This window comes from Benincasa hispida, chromosome 7 (assembly GCF_027475165.1).
Source record: "Benincasa hispida cultivar pf3 chromosome 7, pf3_genome.v1.1, whole genome shotgun sequence".
Taxonomy (NCBI): domain Eukaryota; kingdom Viridiplantae; phylum Streptophyta; class Magnoliopsida; order Cucurbitales; family Cucurbitaceae; genus Benincasa; species Benincasa hispida.
Genome location: NC_143484.1, coordinates 44,543,628 through 44,563,501, shown reverse-complemented (window position 1 = coordinate 44,563,501; position 19,874 = coordinate 44,543,628). Strand labels below are relative to the sequence as shown.

At 36.0% G+C, this 19,874-nt stretch overlaps 1 protein-coding gene across 1 annotated transcript; it reads left to right on the top strand.

The window, feature by feature from the left end:
• Nucleotides 1-11,766: 11,766 nt before the first annotated feature.
• On the top strand, nucleotides 11,767-19,511 carry LOC120081554 (RING/U-box superfamily protein). The gene is made up of 7 exons (XM_039036540.2): nucleotides 11,767-12,315; nucleotides 13,173-13,512; nucleotides 13,614-13,654; nucleotides 18,659-18,700; nucleotides 18,770-18,891; nucleotides 18,975-19,083; nucleotides 19,183-19,511. The coding sequence occupies exons 1-7, from the start codon at nucleotides 12,043-12,045 to the stop codon at nucleotides 19,231-19,233; spliced, it is 978 nt and encodes a 325-aa protein (XP_038892468.1). The 5' UTR covers nucleotides 11,767-12,042; the 3' UTR covers nucleotides 19,234-19,511.
• The last annotated feature ends 363 nt before the right edge of the window (nucleotides 19,512-19,874 follow it).

Below are 19,874 nucleotides of genomic sequence, written 5' to 3'. Positions count from 1 at the left end.
TTATTATTATTTAGAATACATTTATAAATATGGTTTACCGTTGTTCTAACTAATGAGAGGAAAATGAGAAAAATGGGAAGTGTGTATTTCATTCTAGAAAACTCCATATAAATACATGCCTTGAATCTAGAAATAGTTTCCACAATGTTAGCAACTAATCCCACTAACTCGGAACTTAGACTTGATGACAACTAAAAATAACTTCAACTATTTCCTAGAAACTAGGAATTGACTAGACCAACTCAAAAACTAATTTGTAGTTTTGAGTTACTAACATTCTCCTACTAACTCAAATACTGCAAACACCTAACTTGCTCCTAAGAGCTTGAAAACGACTCACACAAAACCCAGGTTCAGCAAGTGATCATCCATTTTGCTGTACCATGCCTTAAGAACTTGCTTTAACCCATAGAAAGCCTTCTTCAACAAATAAACCTTCTGCTCTTGTCTTGGTATGATGAATCCGTCTGGTTGCTCAACATAGATATCTTCTTCTAACACTCCATTTAGGAATGCTGACTTCACATCTAACTGATACACCTTCCATCCATGCTGGGCTGACACAGCCAGTAGCAACTTGATTGTGTCCATTCTTGTAACTGGTGCAAAAGTCTCAAAAAAATCAATTCCCCAGACTTGTGCATACCTTTTTTTGATGAAAATGCCCCAACTTTTTGTGCCATAACTCAGTGTCATTACTTGACACTTGAAAGCTATCTGCTCCTTCTCGAGCGGATCCGACGATAAGCTCTTGTGCTGCATCTTTATTTTGAACAACTCATTCCCATTGGAATCAGAAATGAGGCACTTTCCTTCTTCAAACAACACGTTAATCCCTTTTCTACTAATTGACCAATGCTTAACAAGTTAATCAATTTTAGGGATAAACAACACTTCAGTAATCAAGTTGGTTCCAACACAGCTTTCTATTGACTTGTCATGTGATCGGTACACCCACTATCAACCAACCAACCATCACATTAAGTGACTGATGAGAAACAAATAGCCACAAAGAGTTGGTCTTCTTCTTGTTGTATTACAACATGTGCTCCTCCTTGCTGTTGAGTTTTTGCTTCCTTACAGAATCGTTCAATGTGCCCCAATAAATGACATCTTCTACACTTCACATCTGGCCTTCTCCAACATCTGAAATGTAGATGATTTTGTTTCCCACAGTGCTTTCATGTACTACCAGCATCCTTTGCAGCAGACTCTGAGCTATTGCTGCCACTTCCCTTCTTCTCTCTTCCACCTTCTCCCTGCTGCACTCTAGCTTTCAATGCCCCTATTGTTGCTTCATATCTCTCAGGTACTGAAACTAGAATCTTCTGAACCAATCATTTGTCAGATAAATTGGTTCCTAATGCTTGTGCCTTGTTAGCAATCCCAATCAACTTATCTAAGTACTCTTTAATGGACTCAGAATCCTTCATTTTCATTCTCTCGAATTCTCGCATCAAGTTCAACACTTTCATGCCTTTAATCCTCTCATCATCTTCATACTCACTTTTGAGGAACTCTCAAATCTCCTTTGCCAACTTCATGACTATAATTTTGTTGAATATGGTGGGAGACACAACTACATATAGACAAGCTCGAGCTTTTGCCTTCCTGGTGACCCTCTCCTTATGAGTCTTAATCTGACATATTGTTGGGTTATCAGGAAGTGGAGCAATCTCATAGTCTTGCTCAATTGTTTCCCAATAATCACAACCTTCCATGTAGGCTTGCATTCTGATAGCCCATGCCTGGTAGTTTTCACCATCAAACACAGGTAAAGCCAATGAAGAAAGATTGTTTGATTCTAATTCCATATCTAACAACTCTCACAAGTGTATCACTCAGTTTCTCTCGGAGATATTTCACTGATTCTCATCACTCACTGATCCCTTAAGAATTGAGGGCTCTGATACCACTATTGTTCTAACTAGTGAGAGGGAAATGAGAAAAATGGGAAGTGTGTATTTCATTCTAGAAAAATCCATATAAATACATATCTTGAATCTAAAAATAGATTCCACAATGTTAGCAACTAATCCCACTAACTCCACAATAATAGGAAATTAGACTTGACTACAACTAAAAATAACTTCAACTATTTTCTAGAAACTAGGAATTGACTAAACCAACTCAAAAACTAATTTGCAGTTTTGAGTTACTAACATAGTGAGATTGCTATTATTATTTAGAATACATTTATAAACATGGTTTACCATACTTGGAATGAGCTCATTAATCTTTACACCTAACATGAACATATAACTCAACTAATATTAAATGTATATTGTCAACTAAAAGATTAAAGATTCACATTCTTCATTCTGCATATTGCTCAACTCAAGAAAAAAAAAAGTGTTTCGCCTAGAATTATGTAATTTTACATGTGTTTGTGAATTTGTAATACAAGCCACCTCATTTGATTGAGCTCGACACAATGGTGTGTCATCCATTGAGCAAAAGGTTAGTTGCCTATATACTTTGGGAGAATACCATGTATTAAAAAAAAAAGACTTTGTAACACTAGCAAATAGATCAAACAAAATTAGTTACAAACAATTACATATAGTATATAATACAATAAACTCTGTATACAATAAAAAAGATACATAAAACATACTAAAATAGATGAGACCAACAAAAGCTCAAAGACATTTTGATTTGATGAACAAATTGACAACTACAATATCAAATGAGTCAAACCTATAGATACAAGAATAAGATGATATAGATAGTCTGGGCCCGATTCCAGTAAGTGTTATCTTTGAAGATAATTATCGGCTTTGCATGAGTTGTAACTTTGTAAACATATTACAACGATCATTTTAACAAGATACAATGACTAATTCTAGTAGATCATTGGTTTCAATTATCTAAATATAGCAAAATTCTTGGATACTTGATCTCATCTCAACTGAATATTAAAAGAATAAATGAGAGAACAACTCTTCCAATTGGAATGAGATATGACAGGAAGAAACAAATTATTATTTATAGACTGATAAATTAGAAAAAAAACATATGTCACTTGACAAATCTATACATAATTAATTACTAGAAGTAACTACAAATTTAACATATCAATTTGTATATGAAACATTTTAAAAAGAAATTGCTATTAAAAATAAAAAATTAATAGTTGGCCAAGTGAAGATAGTATTTATAGCATTTTCCTTTTTTACCTTTTTATATATATATATATTATAAAGCCACTAAGTTTCTCTCTCTCTTTACATGAACAAATGAATTTTTCTGAATTTAATGATGGTTCTAGAAAAACCTAATTTAAAAGAAAGACGAATACATTCAAGAATAACTTTCATTTTAGAACACGAGGGTCATAATCAATAATGATACAATCCATGACAATGACTTTCAACGATCCATTAGAATCTCTAGAAACAATCCCAGACCAATAAAGAAGATTTATGTTTTAAAGCTACATCCACATGAACTTTAATAATATTCTACCAGAGGTTCGTCCATTTCTAAATAGAAGAATGAATACCATCTTTTGCAGGTTCAAGAATTCTAATATTGGAATTGTGGTTTGCATAAAATTCCTTTACATAATTTTGAATCCAACAAACTCGATTTTCACAATCAACAATCGAAACTCCATAGATAACTCTATTCCTGTCTGACCACAACACCCAACAAATAGTGGTGAAGAATTCAATTTCTATCTTGAGAGCAAATAGGCGAGAGTTTAATCCATATATCCACCAAACTAAGATTAAAATCTCCATAAATGGTTGGACAATAACCAATTACCAAATGCTTTGAGCTCTAAGACATCGGAAGAAGACATGATCGATTACAGACTCTTAATTAAAAAAGGGCTCAATTATCACATTTTACATCTAGGAAAACATTATAAATCAATGGGCATAAAACGTTTCTTTAAAAAAAAAAACATAAAATATATATTTTGAACTCCCAATCAAATGTTGTTAAACTAAAAAAACAAGTATAATCGGCCGTTGATATGAATTAATTATAATTTGCAAATCTTATCCCCAATAATTCTCAACTCAACATTGCCGGACTCTTTCTCGAAAATTTTAAAATTCAAAAGAAAGCGTCGACTTTTATTATTATTATTATTTTAAAAAATAAAATTTTGAGAAGTTCCTTTTTTTTAAGGATAAAACAAGTAAAATAACTTGGGGAAAAAAAGTCTATAGCACGATCTTTCTTTTAATTAATTTCGACCCATGGTTGTCTATGTGGAGGTAACAATTCTACAGATATTTAAAGGGAGATATATATAAAAGAATATATTGATGTGAATATATATTATTGCAAATCAAATAATTTATATATAAAAAAAATATTCAAAATAATGTTTTAAAGTTATTTTTCTTTCTTAAATAAGTCGTAGATTTTATTATCATTTGATAATAGCTCAAATAATATAGTATTATACTAACAACTTCCAAGTTAGAAATTCAATTCTTCCATCCCACGTATTTGTAAAAAAAAGAAAAAAAAAAAAACAATACTCATTAAATATTGATATTGATATCAAACCCTCTAATTTAATAATCTATTTGCGTATCGACAAATCATTGCTATGAGAAAATGACGGTTAGAGATGTCCCAAAAACCCATAGGTAGGGGCCCATGGGTACTCGCCTCTATAGGGAATCCCCAAATATACGGGAAATGGGGAAGGAGTGAGGAATTTTTTTTCGTTTGTAATTCGGGATCGTGGATGGGAATATATTCCCCGACCCTGACCCACTCCGACTTTTGTATAAAAATTATAAATATATATATATATTAATATGTAGACTTTGTTAGGATAATTATAGAAGTTTTAATTATTTAAGTTTAAGACTTTATTATTTTAATTCCTTAGATGTTGTAATATTTAAGGTATGAGGTTCTAATTGTGGAATTTTAAATTATAAAAATTATGAGAATTTAGTATTTTAATTATATCTTTTTAAGAATGTGTATTATTATTTTTATTACCAAAATTGATAATATTTTATTTAAAGGAAAGTTGTATTGGATATGTTTAAGGAATTGTTTAAAATATATATTTAATTAAAAAGAATTGTTAGAAAGAAAATGATGGGGGAGGGGGGAGGGAATTTTCGCCGTGGGAAACCTAATCTCCGCGAAATCCCTGCAGGAAAATTCACTAGACGGGAAATGGAATAGGAGGGCGGGGACGGGGTGGATTGTAATGGTCAAACAAAATAAGAATACTACTTTTTGTGCGCGTTTTTAATAAAAATCTAACAATTTTTTTTTTTTAAAAATTGCTTTTAAAAACTCGATTTTGTTTTAAAAAAATTGGCTAAAAATTAAAGTAATTAGTTAAAAAAGATGAAAACATGGCAAACAAGTGGTAAGAAAACAAACATAATTTTTATAAACAAAAAACAAAAAATTCAAATGTTTATCAAACATGATCTAATAAACTTTAAGTTTATACAAAATTTGATAATATTAAATTAGGTCTATGTTTAAAAACTCATAAACGTTCACAATCGCAATCAACCAATGTGAGTAATAAAATAGGACCTACCACTTTAAGACTGCTGTGTTTACCACACTTTGTGCCACTCTCAAATCTATAATCATATATTCCATAATCTTATTACACCCAAAATAGCCCTAAATTACATTCCGATTGATTATTAGATGAGGCCCACGTCATCTTTTAACTTACTTTACACCATAAGTTTCTTTCTCTCTAGAGATCCATAACCATATTTATTACCCCTTTTGTTTCTATATAAATTCATATCCAAATTCATAATTAGGGGTCAAAATCCATATTGTTAACATTTTTTCCTTTTATCCATTATTTTTGCTAGGTCTACCTACGATTCTTTTATCCATTGTTTTTGTTTGGTTATATTTACAAAATCGATAATTGAGCTAGCATTTTTATGTCGTCTTATACATGAATTTTCCAAAAAATATTTTTGACACATTTGCGTGAAGGAGATTGATAGAAATCTGTTTTATTTTTGGTTCGACTGTTACAAAATATTTATATTAAGATGATGTGCTTTTTCAAATTGAAATTTGAGTTAAGATTGAGAGTTAAGATAATGACTATTCTTTTTTCTTAGAAAAAAAACTATACATTTTTTTTTAAAAAAAAATCATGTAAATATTAATGTTTCTTAAGTAAAAAAACTTGAATAAGTAAATAAAAATGAAAATGATTTTAATTCTCACAAAATATTCTTTAACTACTACATTTTAATTAGCTAAAAATTTATAAAAAAAAATGCATTATACATAGTTTGTGTGGTCGAATTATTTGAACAGGTCATCCCACTCATTCTTTGTTTTAATGTTGAAAGACTATCATTTTTATATGGGACAAGTTGTGTTCTCTTGCGGTTTTTTATTGGAGATGAGTGTCACTGTTCGATTTTGTTTGACCCCTAGTTAGAAAGGGCCCTGTTTTCCTATAGTTTAGTATGGTGGTTATTTTAAATGCAAAAGTTTCCTCATTTTTGAATTCCTTCGTCCATATGGGGCGTGTGATTGATAGTTTAATTTTGGAGAGTTGAATGTATTCTTGGAGTAAGTACCATCGATTGTTGCTGAGGTTAGGAGGGATGATTGAGTTAACATGGCTCCCTTGTCGTTTAAAAGTATTTTCTATTATCACTTGATAATCCTTACAGTCTAGGCATTTTGTGGTGCCTTAAGCCAGTCTCATTTAATTTAGAGGTAATATTCCTAAACACTCTTTCATTGCCTGGTGTCACAATCACACTCTCTTAAGAGTCTCAAGGCGATTGTGCGACACTTGTTCTCACTCTCGAACAAGTCAGTCGATCCAAATTTGAATAGCTGATGGCACAAAGGGCGTTTCTTGCAATCTCTACCCCTATTCTTGAGAAATTTTTTAAAAAAATGGGTTTAGAGAAAAAAGTTTTCACAAGGTTTGAAAGCATGGGGCAATGAAGATTAGTCATACAGCTAGAAAGCAATAAAAAGGTCAACAACGCTTTATAGCATACAACTCTCGGATGTGAAGATAGGACAACTAGTCATACCTTCACATAGTGCGTTCTAAACAAAAAAAAAAAAAAAACATTCGCCACGCTTGTATATGGAAACGGGCGAGCGATCATACACTAAGAAAAGTACATACAAAATAAACTAACTAGCAAAATGAAATACATAGGATGAAAGAATGGTAAAAAGAGGTGGTGGCTGACATGCGGCCATGGGTAACACACCCTGGACAAGCATGACTTTGATACTCTCTCATTCAATTGGTTAACGTCCCCACTAACCAACTCTGCTCGAACTCAACAATTTATTGAGTAGTTACCTTGAGGTCTTCTATGCGCTCCCAACTGACTTTTTTTTTTTTTTTTTTTTTTAATCTTGGAGGCTGTTCCACCTCTCCAGAAACTCTTCAAAACTTTGTCTCGGTCTTCTAACTTTATTGCTTCTTCCAGCAAGTCTTTTTCCGACTTCTTCCTCTATCATTCTTTTCATCGTGGCAAGTAGAAATGTCACAACACTACATCGCTCATCAGCATGGTCGGGGTGATAGTTCTTCAAAGTACTTACGTGGATGACAGGATGAATCTCCATCCACGACGGTAATTGTACCCGATAAGAGGCTTTTTCAACCTTTTCTATGTCTTTCACCGGTCTTTCATAGCTCCTTATGAGGCGATGTTTTCTTTAGCCTTGCAATCGAAATTGTTTTGGGCGTAATTTTACCCAAACTTTATCCCCTAGTAGAAACTCTCGATATCTGGGCTTCCTTTTCCTCTATCTATTCGTATGCTTTGATTCGTTCCCTACGTAAGCACGAGCTATATCGGAAGACTGTCTTCCTCTTCTGGTGAAGTTATGAGCTCAAGAGCTTTTATTCACACAATGGCTTTCTATAGTGCATGACATGAATGCTTGTCTACCACGTACAATCTCTTGATCAATTATTCTCTTTGGAGGTAGAGACATGTGTAAGCTGTTCAACTCGGCAACACGACACTTTTCTAAGACACACAAAATGTTTTGAAGGGCTTTCCCTTCTATGGTTTCAACTGACTCGTAGGTTTCCTTAACTAGAGAGCTGAGATCATCTTTATCCCATTCAGCTGTTTGATTCCAATATGCACAACGGTGTGCTTAGACCCTATGATCACTAAGCATTTGGTGAGGGGTATTGGATTACCTTGTGTTCAAGTAAGAATTCCATTCCCAACAATACGTCAAATTCGTCCATTTTAATGATCACGAAATCGATAGGGCCACTCCAATCCCCCAACTTTACGATTGTTCTCTTTACAATTCCTATAATAGGTAAAGCCGCAGAGTTTACTGCTTTTATTTTCACTGTGCCTTCTTCCTAACGAAGATTCAACCGTCTGACTTCTGTTTTAGACATAAAGTTATGGGTGGCTCCAGAGTCGACCACGGTACTCTTGGCCAATCTATGGTTGACTCAAGCATCTACATACATGAATCCATCTTTTTGGGGGTTCCTTTGTTTCTCCCATATTCCTTTTAAGGGCAACTAAGAATCTTAGGGCCCCAACTCATGGGGTTTCATCTTCTTATGCTTTCATCTTCTCGTCCTTTGTATGAACAGTTTTTCCTTTTGAATTTGAGGCTAATGAGGCTTGAAAGGAGTTAGAGGCTGCTTGTTTCAGAAATTTGCTTGCCTTGTGTTACCTTTTGCATATATAACAGGATAGAGGGCCATAAAAATTATGTTGATTTAGCTCTCGCCACGTATTTTCAGTCTTTTGTTGAAGTGATTTACCATCCTCGTTAGTGTCCCTATCTCCCTCACTATTTCGTGGTGGGCTTGAGCAATTGCTCTTACTTCCTCTATTTGGGGATCTCAAGTGTTTCCTTTTCTCGCGAGATTCTCTAGTTAAGTTAAACAGACGTACAACCGCTGCATATGCGGCTGGGAGATCTTGTACTATCTGTTCATAAAGTTTTGCTTTCGTCCACGGTTTCAGACCTCTGACAAAATAAAAAACTTTGTCCCTTTTGGATATATCACATATGTCCAACATCAGCCCGAAAAATTGTTTCACATAGTTCTTAATAGTGCTTGTTTTAATTCTCGTAGCTTACGTCTTGCCAAAACTTCAACATTTTCGGGGAAGAACTGAGAACGAAATTCTTGCTTTAGTTTCTCCCATGTGTCGATGGTGCATTGACCTTTTTGGATGTCCATGAAACGGGACCTCCACCATAACTTGGCATCCTCTGCTGGATGCATCGTCACGCAAAATGATCTTGGACTCTTCAGTAGTTGTGTTCGTAACTTTGAAATACTGCTACATATCAAAGATAAGTTTTTCTAGCGTTTTCATGTCACAAGCCCCATAAAATGGCTTAAGATCGGGTACTTTTATCCTGTTGAATTGGATTGCACCACCAGCTGGGGCTTGGTTTCCCACCGCTCTCATGGTGAGGTTAACTCTTACAGTGATGTTTGCAATCTCTGCCTGGATGACATCGAGACTGGTTAAAAAAACTTCAGATTATTCAGTTATCATCTAAATTATCGGCTTCTGCGAGCTGTTTAATTCTTCGATACGCTCTTCCATAGAGGCAACAGAGCCTGTCGAGCCATCCCCATGCTCAAAATTATCAGTTCTCATAGCTTTTGCTTTTAGGGTCTCAACCATTGTTAATAATTCCTTGACGAGCATTCAATCCAAGAGGCCAACCATCGCGTCGATTTCACCGGCCTTGTTAGAGACTTCTTGTAACCGAGTTTCTAAGAACCAAACTTGATCGGGACTTCTATTAGATAGAGCATTTGTTCTTCTATCTCGACCAACCGGTCAACATGGGACTTGCTCAACTATTTCATAGCAGACATGATCACGGTTTCTCCACTTCACGAGCTAACTTAGCTCTGATACCAACTATCACAATTGCACGCTCATAAGAGTCTCAAGGCGATTGTGTGACACTTGTTCTCGCCCTTGAACAAGTCAGCCGATCCAACTTCGAATAGCTGATGGCATAAAGGGCGTTTCTCGCAACCCCTACCCCCATTCTTGAGAAAATATTTTAGAAAACGGGTATAGAGAAAAAGGCTTTCGCAAACTTTTGAAAGCATGATTGAGCAATGAAGATTAATCATACAACTAGAAAGCAATAAAAGGGTCAACAATTCTTTATAGAAAATAACTCTCGGATGTGAATATAGGACAACTAGTCATACCCTCACCTATTGCATTATGAATAAAAAAATATCTGCCACCCTTGCATATAAAAATGGACGAGCAGTCATATACTAAGAAAAGTACATAGAAAATAAAATAACAAACAAAATGAAATACATAGAAAGAAAGCATGGTAAAAAAATGTGGAGACAGACATGTGACCATGAGCAACATGTCCTGGACAAGCATGATCGTGACAACGTGTTGTCTGTAATCGGCTTCTGACACTTGATCATATCTGCTGGTGGAATTCTAATATCCACAGTGTTTTTGTCCTCTGTATTGGAGTGTTTAGTTTGAAGATTATTCATTCTTTGATTGCTCCTTTTTAGCCAAGCCATTAGGAGAGATGCGCTTTTGTGGGGAGGGTGCTTTTAAAAGATTTTAGTGTAGGCAATAGGCTGAGATATAAGGTTTAGAAAGTTGTTTGGTATGTTGTTATTTATCATATTGTAATTGCATTGGATAACATTTTTAGGGATAATAATTAAGTGATAGCAACATTTTTAAAGAATTAGAAATATAGCAAAATCTATCAGTGATGGATCCTTATTAGTTGTATTGTCTATTATTGATAGCATTCGAAAGCAAAATCTAAAATTTCATATATTTACAAATTCTTTTGAATTGTGCTCTATCTACAAATACTCTTGGATTTGATTGTTATATTTGCAATGACCTCTTTATCATATTTGGAGAGAGCTTAGTCTTTGTGTCTGTTGATGGAAAATTATAGACAGGAAGACTCACTTGATCTTCACGTGCCTTCGATATTGAATTTATAATTTTATGGAAGAAAGACGACATGCAAGACAAGAAGAGAAAACACCGGTGTGATGCCTGCTATAGAACCTCAATTACTTAAGTTAGTATTTAGTAAAGGGTCGAGCAAGCTAGAAAAGGGTTGAAGTACTTATCTTGGGTGTTACCTGTGACCGCTTATTTATAGTGGGTGGACTTGGGATCCAAATCCAAAAGGGATTAGAGAATGTAAATTTGGGCCATGCAAAGGGGCTTGGATCATGGCCTATAAGAAGCAAACTTTCAGGGATGGAAAAGGCCCGTCTCGACCTCGGAGGTGGACAAGTTGGGCCTTTTGGGCCAACACCTTTCATTTCTCTGGTTTCTTCCTCCCTTGGCCCACTAGCTCGTTTCTTACATTCCTTTTGTCTTCTTATTGTTTTGATTTTACCTTTCACTTGTCTTTCCGAGCTCGTGATTCTTGGTCCAAAATTGGCCCATAATAGTGTCCATGAGGCTACCTTGCATCCTCACCAAATAGTTAGCAAGGTTGTTATGATATGGTATTTTTATTTATTGTTCGAATTTGTGTAGGGTTCTCTTAGGAGGATTTATGGGGGCTTTACATAGATTCTTATATAATTATTTCTATTAATTATTCAAATTAGTAAGTAAATTAACAAATATTAAATAAAATATACAAATGGCATCATTTAACTAATTCTTGAGTCTAATCTAATTAAAGCATAAGGTCGAAAACAATAAAACATGATAAGTTTAAGAATAAAATTTAACTTTTTAAAACGGGGGGGGGGGGGGGGGGGGGCATGTCATTTTCTTAATTTGTTTATTTTAAAATCAAAAAAGGAAAAAGAAAAAAAGAAAAAGAAAAAAAAAGGTTGGCTCTGTTTGTTTGTTCTGTCTCGCGTCTCGCCTCTCAAAATTATATATCATCGTCGTCTTCCCAGAATCTTTCCTTTACCGTAATTTCTTCTCTGAAATCTTCTTCCATTCTTCTTCCCCTAATTCCCCAGTCCTTTTCTTATTCCCTTCTTCCATTTGTCAAATCCAATCCCCCTTTTCTCTTAATCTCAAATCTCCTTCTTTTATGGAGAACGAAGCCACCACTACCGCCACCAAACTTGGTTCTGATGGAGTCAAGCCAACCCCCACCGCCACTACCACCGCCGCCTCCTCCGATAATGACCAAAACCCCAATTCCAATCCATCCCCGCCCTCTGTTTCAGACCCCCAGAATGACACTACTGGATCCGACTCCACCTCCCTTCAAACCCCTTCTCGCCACTCCTCCAGAACTCCCTTCACTAATCTCACCCAGGTCGATGCTGACCTTGCCCTCGCTCGTACCCTTCAAGAACAGGTCATCTCTCTCTCTCTCTTTCTCTCTGATGTTACTGTTTCTAATCTCTTCTTGTTCCTTTTCAATTTCCGCTTTCGTTTCTTGTGTTGTTCTGTGTTCAATTCGGTCTGTTGTCGGCTGCCTTTGGAGCTTTCTGATGGAAATCCTATCTTGATTTTGTTTCGGTGCGAGTTCTTTTAAGAATTTTAATTGCGTGGTGGACTTGATGTTCTCCTTTGTGGCTCTCTCATTTCAGTAGTAAACAACTATCCTGGGAGTTTATTTGTTGTTTAGGTTCTGGATTTAGTTTTACTTTCTTGATTATCTGATTGTGTTTTATTGTCCTTGATTGCCCTGGTTTTTCTAGCATCGACTTCGTTTGACTTTGTTAGATTTCTGCTGGGTTGCGTACGGAAGAGTGGAAGATTTGGGGAAGTTGTTCACAAGAGGAAAAGCCAATTGTATAATGACTAATGGGCATGCTTTTGTTTCTTTCCTTTCATCTATTGGTATTGATTGATTACTTTGTTTTGTTATTGGGGAGCATATGTGTATCAGTTAATGCAAAGTGTTTGAAGCTTGATTTGGAACTGATGAGTTTCCAGCTTATGGACGGAGGGGGATTTAAGATGGATGATTGACTGACTCCAGTGCTACATTGTTGTTCTGTCGAAATTTTGTTTTCAAATGTTGCATTTGTCTTATCGTGTTTTTAGAGAATGAAAGAGTGATGGGTGGGGAGTTTAAGTAAGATTCTGTCCTCATCTTACTTGCTTAGGATGGTTGTCTAGATTTTGGTTATAGGAGCTTCTATATTTTGGGAAAAAAGGGTTTTCTAAGCATCGTGTTTTCAATTGACAATGACAAATTATGAGCAGGAAAGGGCATACCTGATGCTTAGAATGACGAGTGAGGGGAGTGATTTTGGAAGTTGGGAAGCTGGAAGTTATGTATTAGACGATGAGGATGGTTTTGGTGATCCCCATGATCATACAGAATCTGATGGGGATGATGATGAGTTTGATGGAACAGATGTCAATGATGACGACGACGTGTTTGATGTGCATGCTCATGAAGATGGCGGAGACCATAACAACCCCAACTTTGAACTTGATCCAGGTAATTTTTCTAGTGACGAGGCTTATGCTAGAGCCCTACAAGATGCTGAAGACAGAGAAATGGCTGCCAGATTATTAGCCCTTGCTGGATTACAAGATCGTGAGTATGCTTGGCCATGTGGCTCCCCTTCTAATGCATTGTTACTTATGTGGAGGTCCCTAAATCATGTAAGACTAAAATATTTTGTTCTCATGTTGCAGATGACGCAGATGACACAGATGATCAAGGTGAAAACTCCCAGGTATTTTCTTTGATTTTCCACTTTAACCTCTTTTGCATTAGGATTTTTTTATTAACAATAAATACATTTTGATTCACTTGGAATTACTTTAATAGACAACATTGATCCTGAAATTCTCACTATATGGAATTCATGCAGAATAAGAGAAATCTTATATGGAAAACCTTCCTATAACTGTTAAGTAGCTAAACGTTGATCTGTATAGAATTGATGCAGAATGAGGAAAGTCTTACGTGGAATAGAATGTTTTAATTTTTCCCTCTTTGATAGCTTGGAAGCTACAACTTAAAAATTCACTTATTAATCTAGGGAGGCTTGCGGCTATAACTTTCTATTCGCTTAATGTTATAGTTAGTTTTGTTTGCTTGGCTTCTTTTGCTGGGCTCTCCTTTTGTATGGTTCTTTATATTTCTTCCTTTTTCACAATTAAAGTTGGCCTTCATCAAATTTTTACTAGCCTCTGCCCCAACTCTCAAGTGCTTGATTGTAGAAAAATTGGTTTCATCCATCATTCTACCTTGGCCGTAAGATCCCGGTGCTCCTTTACTTCATTATCATTCATACTCACAAGTTCGAGTATATTTTTCAATGTCACCATGGTTTTTCTCCTTTGAGAATTTGGATTTCGATGAATAATAGGAATTTCAAAATGTGTTCTCTTTTGGACATTTTTTGGGATCTCGTCAGATATATAAATTTTAATTTTTTTTGGCGTTCCTTGTCCAAACTATTTTTGTGATTTTACTTCTTTGATCAGCACAAATTGGGAAGTTTTTTTATTTGTAGCTCCCTTGGTTTCTTGATGAATTTCTAACCTCCTTTTCTGCTCCTCTTGTGATTGATGTCACTTCTCTTTTCCTAAAAGACAAAGCGGTGCTGTGTGTGTTTATGTCAACCATTGTTACACCTTCAAAAAGTGTCCTTGTGTCTCCATGCTTCTCAGGCTGGCTTTCACCATCCAAAAGTCCTTCCAAGACGATGTATGTTTAAATGTGAGTATCCTTAGCAACATTAACTAGAGCTTCAGAAGTTAAGAGGAATTACGTTGTTGGGATGTTAGGAAGAATGGCTTGTGCCTTAAATCCCATGGAAATAGGCACTGTCATCACCAATGAGAATGCGACTCAAAAGTAGTCCTATAATCACCAAATGCTGCCTGTCATGCCAAAGTAGTATCTGGGAGAACCATTTCTAATCTCTTTGATAGCTTCTGCCACGGTCTTGTTGAAACCTACACTTTAGTCCAGCCAGCATTGGAAGTCGATAACAGCTTGACAGTCAGTCTTCTTGAGGATGAGGAAGATGAAAGTTCGTCTTTACTAGCATTGACCATATCTTTCTAAATTTCGTTTGTACTAGCGTTGACCATAGCATTGGTCTCCCATTTTGGGGGAATCTGAGGACTATTTCTTTTTGGGATTCTCCACTTGAAAAGATTAGGAAAAGGCTAGCTTCATGAAGAAGAGCTTCTTTCTCCCTTCCTACAAAAATCGTCCTGTTTCTGATTTCTTGGTTTGGACAGGGAGCTCAATGTCTTTCTTCTTTGGTTTTCGTCGTCCTTTGTCCAATAGGGAAATAACGGAGGTTGCCTCTTTGTTGGTCTTGCTTGATGAGTTCAATTTTAGGTTGGGAAGGAGGGATGTTCGCATTTGGAGTCCTAATCCTTTTGAGGGTTTTTCTTGTAAACCCTTTTTCGATTGTTGTTGGATCCCTCTCCTAGTAGAGAGTCGGTCTTTGATGGACTTCGGAGGATTAAGATCTCTAAGAATGTTAAGTTCTTTACATGGAAAGTTGCTTAGTCGTGTGAACACTACTGATAGGCTTTTGAGGAGGAAGTCTTCGCTTATGGTGCTTTTTTGTTATATTCTTCGTCGGAAGGCGGAGGAAGACCTGGATCACATTCTTTGGAGGTGTCAATTTGCGAGATGCGTGTGGGACTATTTCTTCCAAGAGTTTGGCTTTGAGTTAGCTCGCCAAAGAGATGTTTAGGAGTCAATCGAGGAGTTCCTTCTCCATCTACCATTGAAGGAGAAAGGTTGGTTTTATGGTTAGCTGAGGTGCGTGCTATTTTGTGGGACATTTAGGTGGGGAGAATAACAGAGTTTTTAGAGGTGTGGAGAGGGGTCATGGTGATGTGTGGTCCTTGGTGAGGTTTCATGTTTCTCTTTGGGTTTTGGTTCGAAGACCTTTTGTAATTATCCACGAGGTAGCATCTTACTTAGTTGGAAGCCCTTTCTTTAAAGGGGCTTTGCGGGATTTTTTTTTTTGTGGCCCTTGTATTCTTTCACTTTTTTTCTTAATGATAGCACTTGATTCAACCAAAAAAAAAAAAAAAATCCTTTTCTGAATGTTGCAATGGCAGCCCAAGAATCTTCCCCTTGAGACCTCTTGACAAAACTCTTCAGTTTTTTTAAAAAAGTAATCATCATAATTCTTGAATTCAACATCAATTTTTTGCGCCCATTGGTCAGACTCAGACCGCTACCCTTTTCAGATCAAGTGATGTTCTTCATGTGCTAACCTAATATTGAAGTCTGATAGAGTTAAAGAAGTGAATTTAATAGTAGTATTGAATTTACAAAGAAGAGTTAAAAAACCACCGTTCATCGAGTTGCCTCCTAAATGAAGATCAACCCAAGTTCTTGTCTACTCAACAACTAACTACCGCCCTCCCTTACATTACACTCCCATGTGCCCTATCACTACAATTTACGTACTGTTACTAACAATATTTACAGAGGAATAGATCCACATGCCCTTCCTTTATAGCTGCTATACACTCCATCCCCATCTTGTTTGGATAGACCCACAAAACTTTCTTCAAGAGAGTAAAATTCCCTGGAGGCTCGTTATTTTTGTCAATTTTCATATTTTTTGTTTCAGTTTTTATGTCGAGTTCAGTGAGTGCTACTATTAATCTAGTTTTTATTAAGAATCTCATAAATAAATTACACAACACGTCCTTTAAACTCCCTTTGGAAACCGTGTTTTTCCTAGATACGATTAATTTAAATACTGCTTTGGTTTTCAATATTTGTATTCCTTCACAAATTAAATTATGTACTGCTTCCCAAGCAACCTTGCACACATCTGCGTTAGAGTACCACCTAATAGGAATCTAGAACGGAAATATATTGAAATATAAAGGATTGAGAACTACAGGATAGACCAAGTATAAGACGATTGGAACTGCCTCTCTTGAGTATGCTAACCCAAACCCTAAATCACTCAACAATTCCCTCCCCTTCTTCAATCTCCTCCCCTCTTTTTATAATCAAATGCTCTAACTCCCTAACTAATTACCCTTGTGCCCTTACCAATACTACACTAATATCCCTAACTGAGAATTTTACACGCTCAGATTCCCAGAGGTGGCTGCAAAACCCTTATTCTATCTTTTGCTCCAGTTGCCTGAAAAGGCCGGAGAAGGGGATGAATTTCCCAGTCGAGAAGTTGAATGCATATCTGAGATTCTTGTAATATAATTGCCTCTTAATGATAACTGATAAGGTGTCTTCTCTTTCCACCTACCAATACCATGAATTTATGATAAAACTCGTCTTGTCATCCCCTTCTCTGAGCCATTACTGTTTACATCTGTCTCAGAGGGAAAAAAAGCTCCTTATCTGCCACACCCATAGGCTATGTTTTTTTAGAGTTTTCCGTCTGTTCAATCTGCTATTGTTCAAGCCTGCCTCCTCTGTTTTATCCAACAAAGAGATCTTCTCCCTTGGATCTTGCTTTTAGTGGATGTTGTTAAAAGTCTATCATTCCGACTTCTCTTAGCAATTTTCTTTGTAGCTTTCAACTTGAATGTGATGTGATGACATGTTTGAGGGTGATTTTAGTAGGATAGTGATTGAAGGTGACTCAGTTGCAGGGCAACTCCAGAATTTGAAACTGCAACGTTTTTAGTTATACTGACTAAATATCTTTTCAAATGGCTCCGTCAACTAAGAGAAGATCTGCATTAGTGAATTAAGGCATTGGCATTTTCTTCTTGTTCTAGGTCGCATAAGGATCCTCAAATGACCATTTGTTCAGTGAAGTTGAAGTCACTCACTCCCATAACCCTAAAGCAGGAAATAGATTATGAAAGGCCTTTTTTTCTTGTAAAAAATATCTCTACCAAGGTAAGAGAGAGGACTCCAGTTCTCTCTTCTGTACCTCCTCCTTTGTCTTATCTTCTAAATAGAATAGTTTACATTCTCCAAAGGCTTCTCTTTGGATCACTTTTCCCTCTTGTTTTATTTTCCGTAATTGGAACAGTATATACTTTTATGTCTCAACCACATTAAAAGCTAGATGTTAGAATGAGCAAGAATCTATGAATGCTTCGGATTTTCTGAGTTTAATCCACAAACCTTACCATTGAATCTAGAAGCCTCCATATTCCCGCCTACCAACTGGACCTTCCACACTTTAATTCATGTTTAATAAGAGAGAGCAAGGCTATTTGTTCCTATGTAACAGTGAGTCAGTGTCACTGTTCAAATTTCCGCTGTTGGTATTGGACTGCCCCCCACTGTTTTGATGAATACAAACAAGTCTTCCCAGTTGCTTTTCATTATCCTTCAAAAGAGCTCTGTTTGCGTAGAACAGGTTAAGTTCACAACGAGGAGTTCTTCGCTCATGCCTAGTGCAAAGAATATCGATCTTGGTGACCAGGCCTCATGATTACTGTGGTTTGATCTCGATTTAAAGTATCTAATTCATTGGACTTACTCTTCAAAGAGCTTACCCTCTTTTTTCCAGATCTAGTGTTTCTCCAAACCTTTAAATCATATTTATATTCTTCTGCCCATAGTTCTGAATCTTTCTTTCTTTCTTTCTTTCATTTTTTTTTTTTTTTTTTAAAAAAAAATAATAAAAAAATTTAGCCTTTTGAACTAGTTAGGATAGAAATAAGTTTTCAATCCTAGCTCAGAAAGTAGCTATAATCTGAATATCAGATGACATCCAATTTATCCTTCGATCAAAATACTCATCACGCGTGGTTTGCAGGATACGTGGGAGGACGTTGACCCAGATGAACTGTCATACGAGGTGAGTTTGGCTTGCTGGAGTGCTGATGCTTTCTTATTGTTGATTCCTGAGAGGTTATTAATATTTCAGGAGTTGCTTGCATTGGGTGAAGTGGTAGGAACTGAAAGTAGAGGGCTATCTGCTGATACAATTGCTTCTCTACCCTCCATAAACTTCAAGGCAGGGAGTGGCCAGACTGGAAGCAACGATTCGTGAGTCATCTCGAGCAAGGAGTTTTTTTTGGCATTTTTATCTTTTCTTACTTAGCTTTTGGTTTTGGCGCTCATCTTTTCAGGTGCGTCATTTGTCGATTGGATTTCGAGGATGGTGAAACCTTGACCGTTCTCTCTTGCAAACACTCCTACCATTCTGACTGCATAAATAATTGGCTAAAAATAAACAAGGTAAAATGCCCATTTACATTCACTGACCTATTAAGCAATAATAATGTACATATGTATGATGATACCGAACCCGAGATAACTAAAGCTTGCTGTATGCAGGTCTGCCCTGTTTGCAGTGCTGAAGTCTCCACGGCTACCGGAAGCAGTTAGTTGTAGCATGTGGTATTGAATGTACTAAATGAAACATTTTACATATAAGTTAAATCACGAAGGATCTTAATTTCTGTTTTCATCATTTTGGCAACACCCATTTCAGCTGAATATCTATGGAAAATGTCTATGGTGGGTCGTACAATCTCTGGTTTCATTCTGTAATCCAAGCCTAGGAAATTAGTTTGCCTTGTTCATCATACATGAATCTAATTTTTTTAAAACTTTTTTTTTCTCTTTTAAATTTCTCCTTAATATATCCCAAATCTTGCCTTGTCTCTTCAGTGTGTAAACACAAAATTTGCTCAGGGGAAGAGCCATGAGTTATGAATCCTACGTTCATCTTTTTGTTCTTGAGGTTCCTACGGTGTGGATTTTCACTTGTTATATCATATGGTCATGTCTCCATTTTTATTCTTGACCAGAAGTATTGAATCACAGATTTTAAGGATGATAGTACAAACACTATGTCAATTGAATTATGCTAATTTTGATATTTTTAATTTAAGTTTTACCCATGTCTTAATATTTTATTACTTTAATGACATAGAATATAGATTTTGAAGATTGTATGCATGCCTCAGAGTTACAGGGTTATTGGGGTATTAAATTTTTGTCGACATGTTGATGTTTTGTTGATA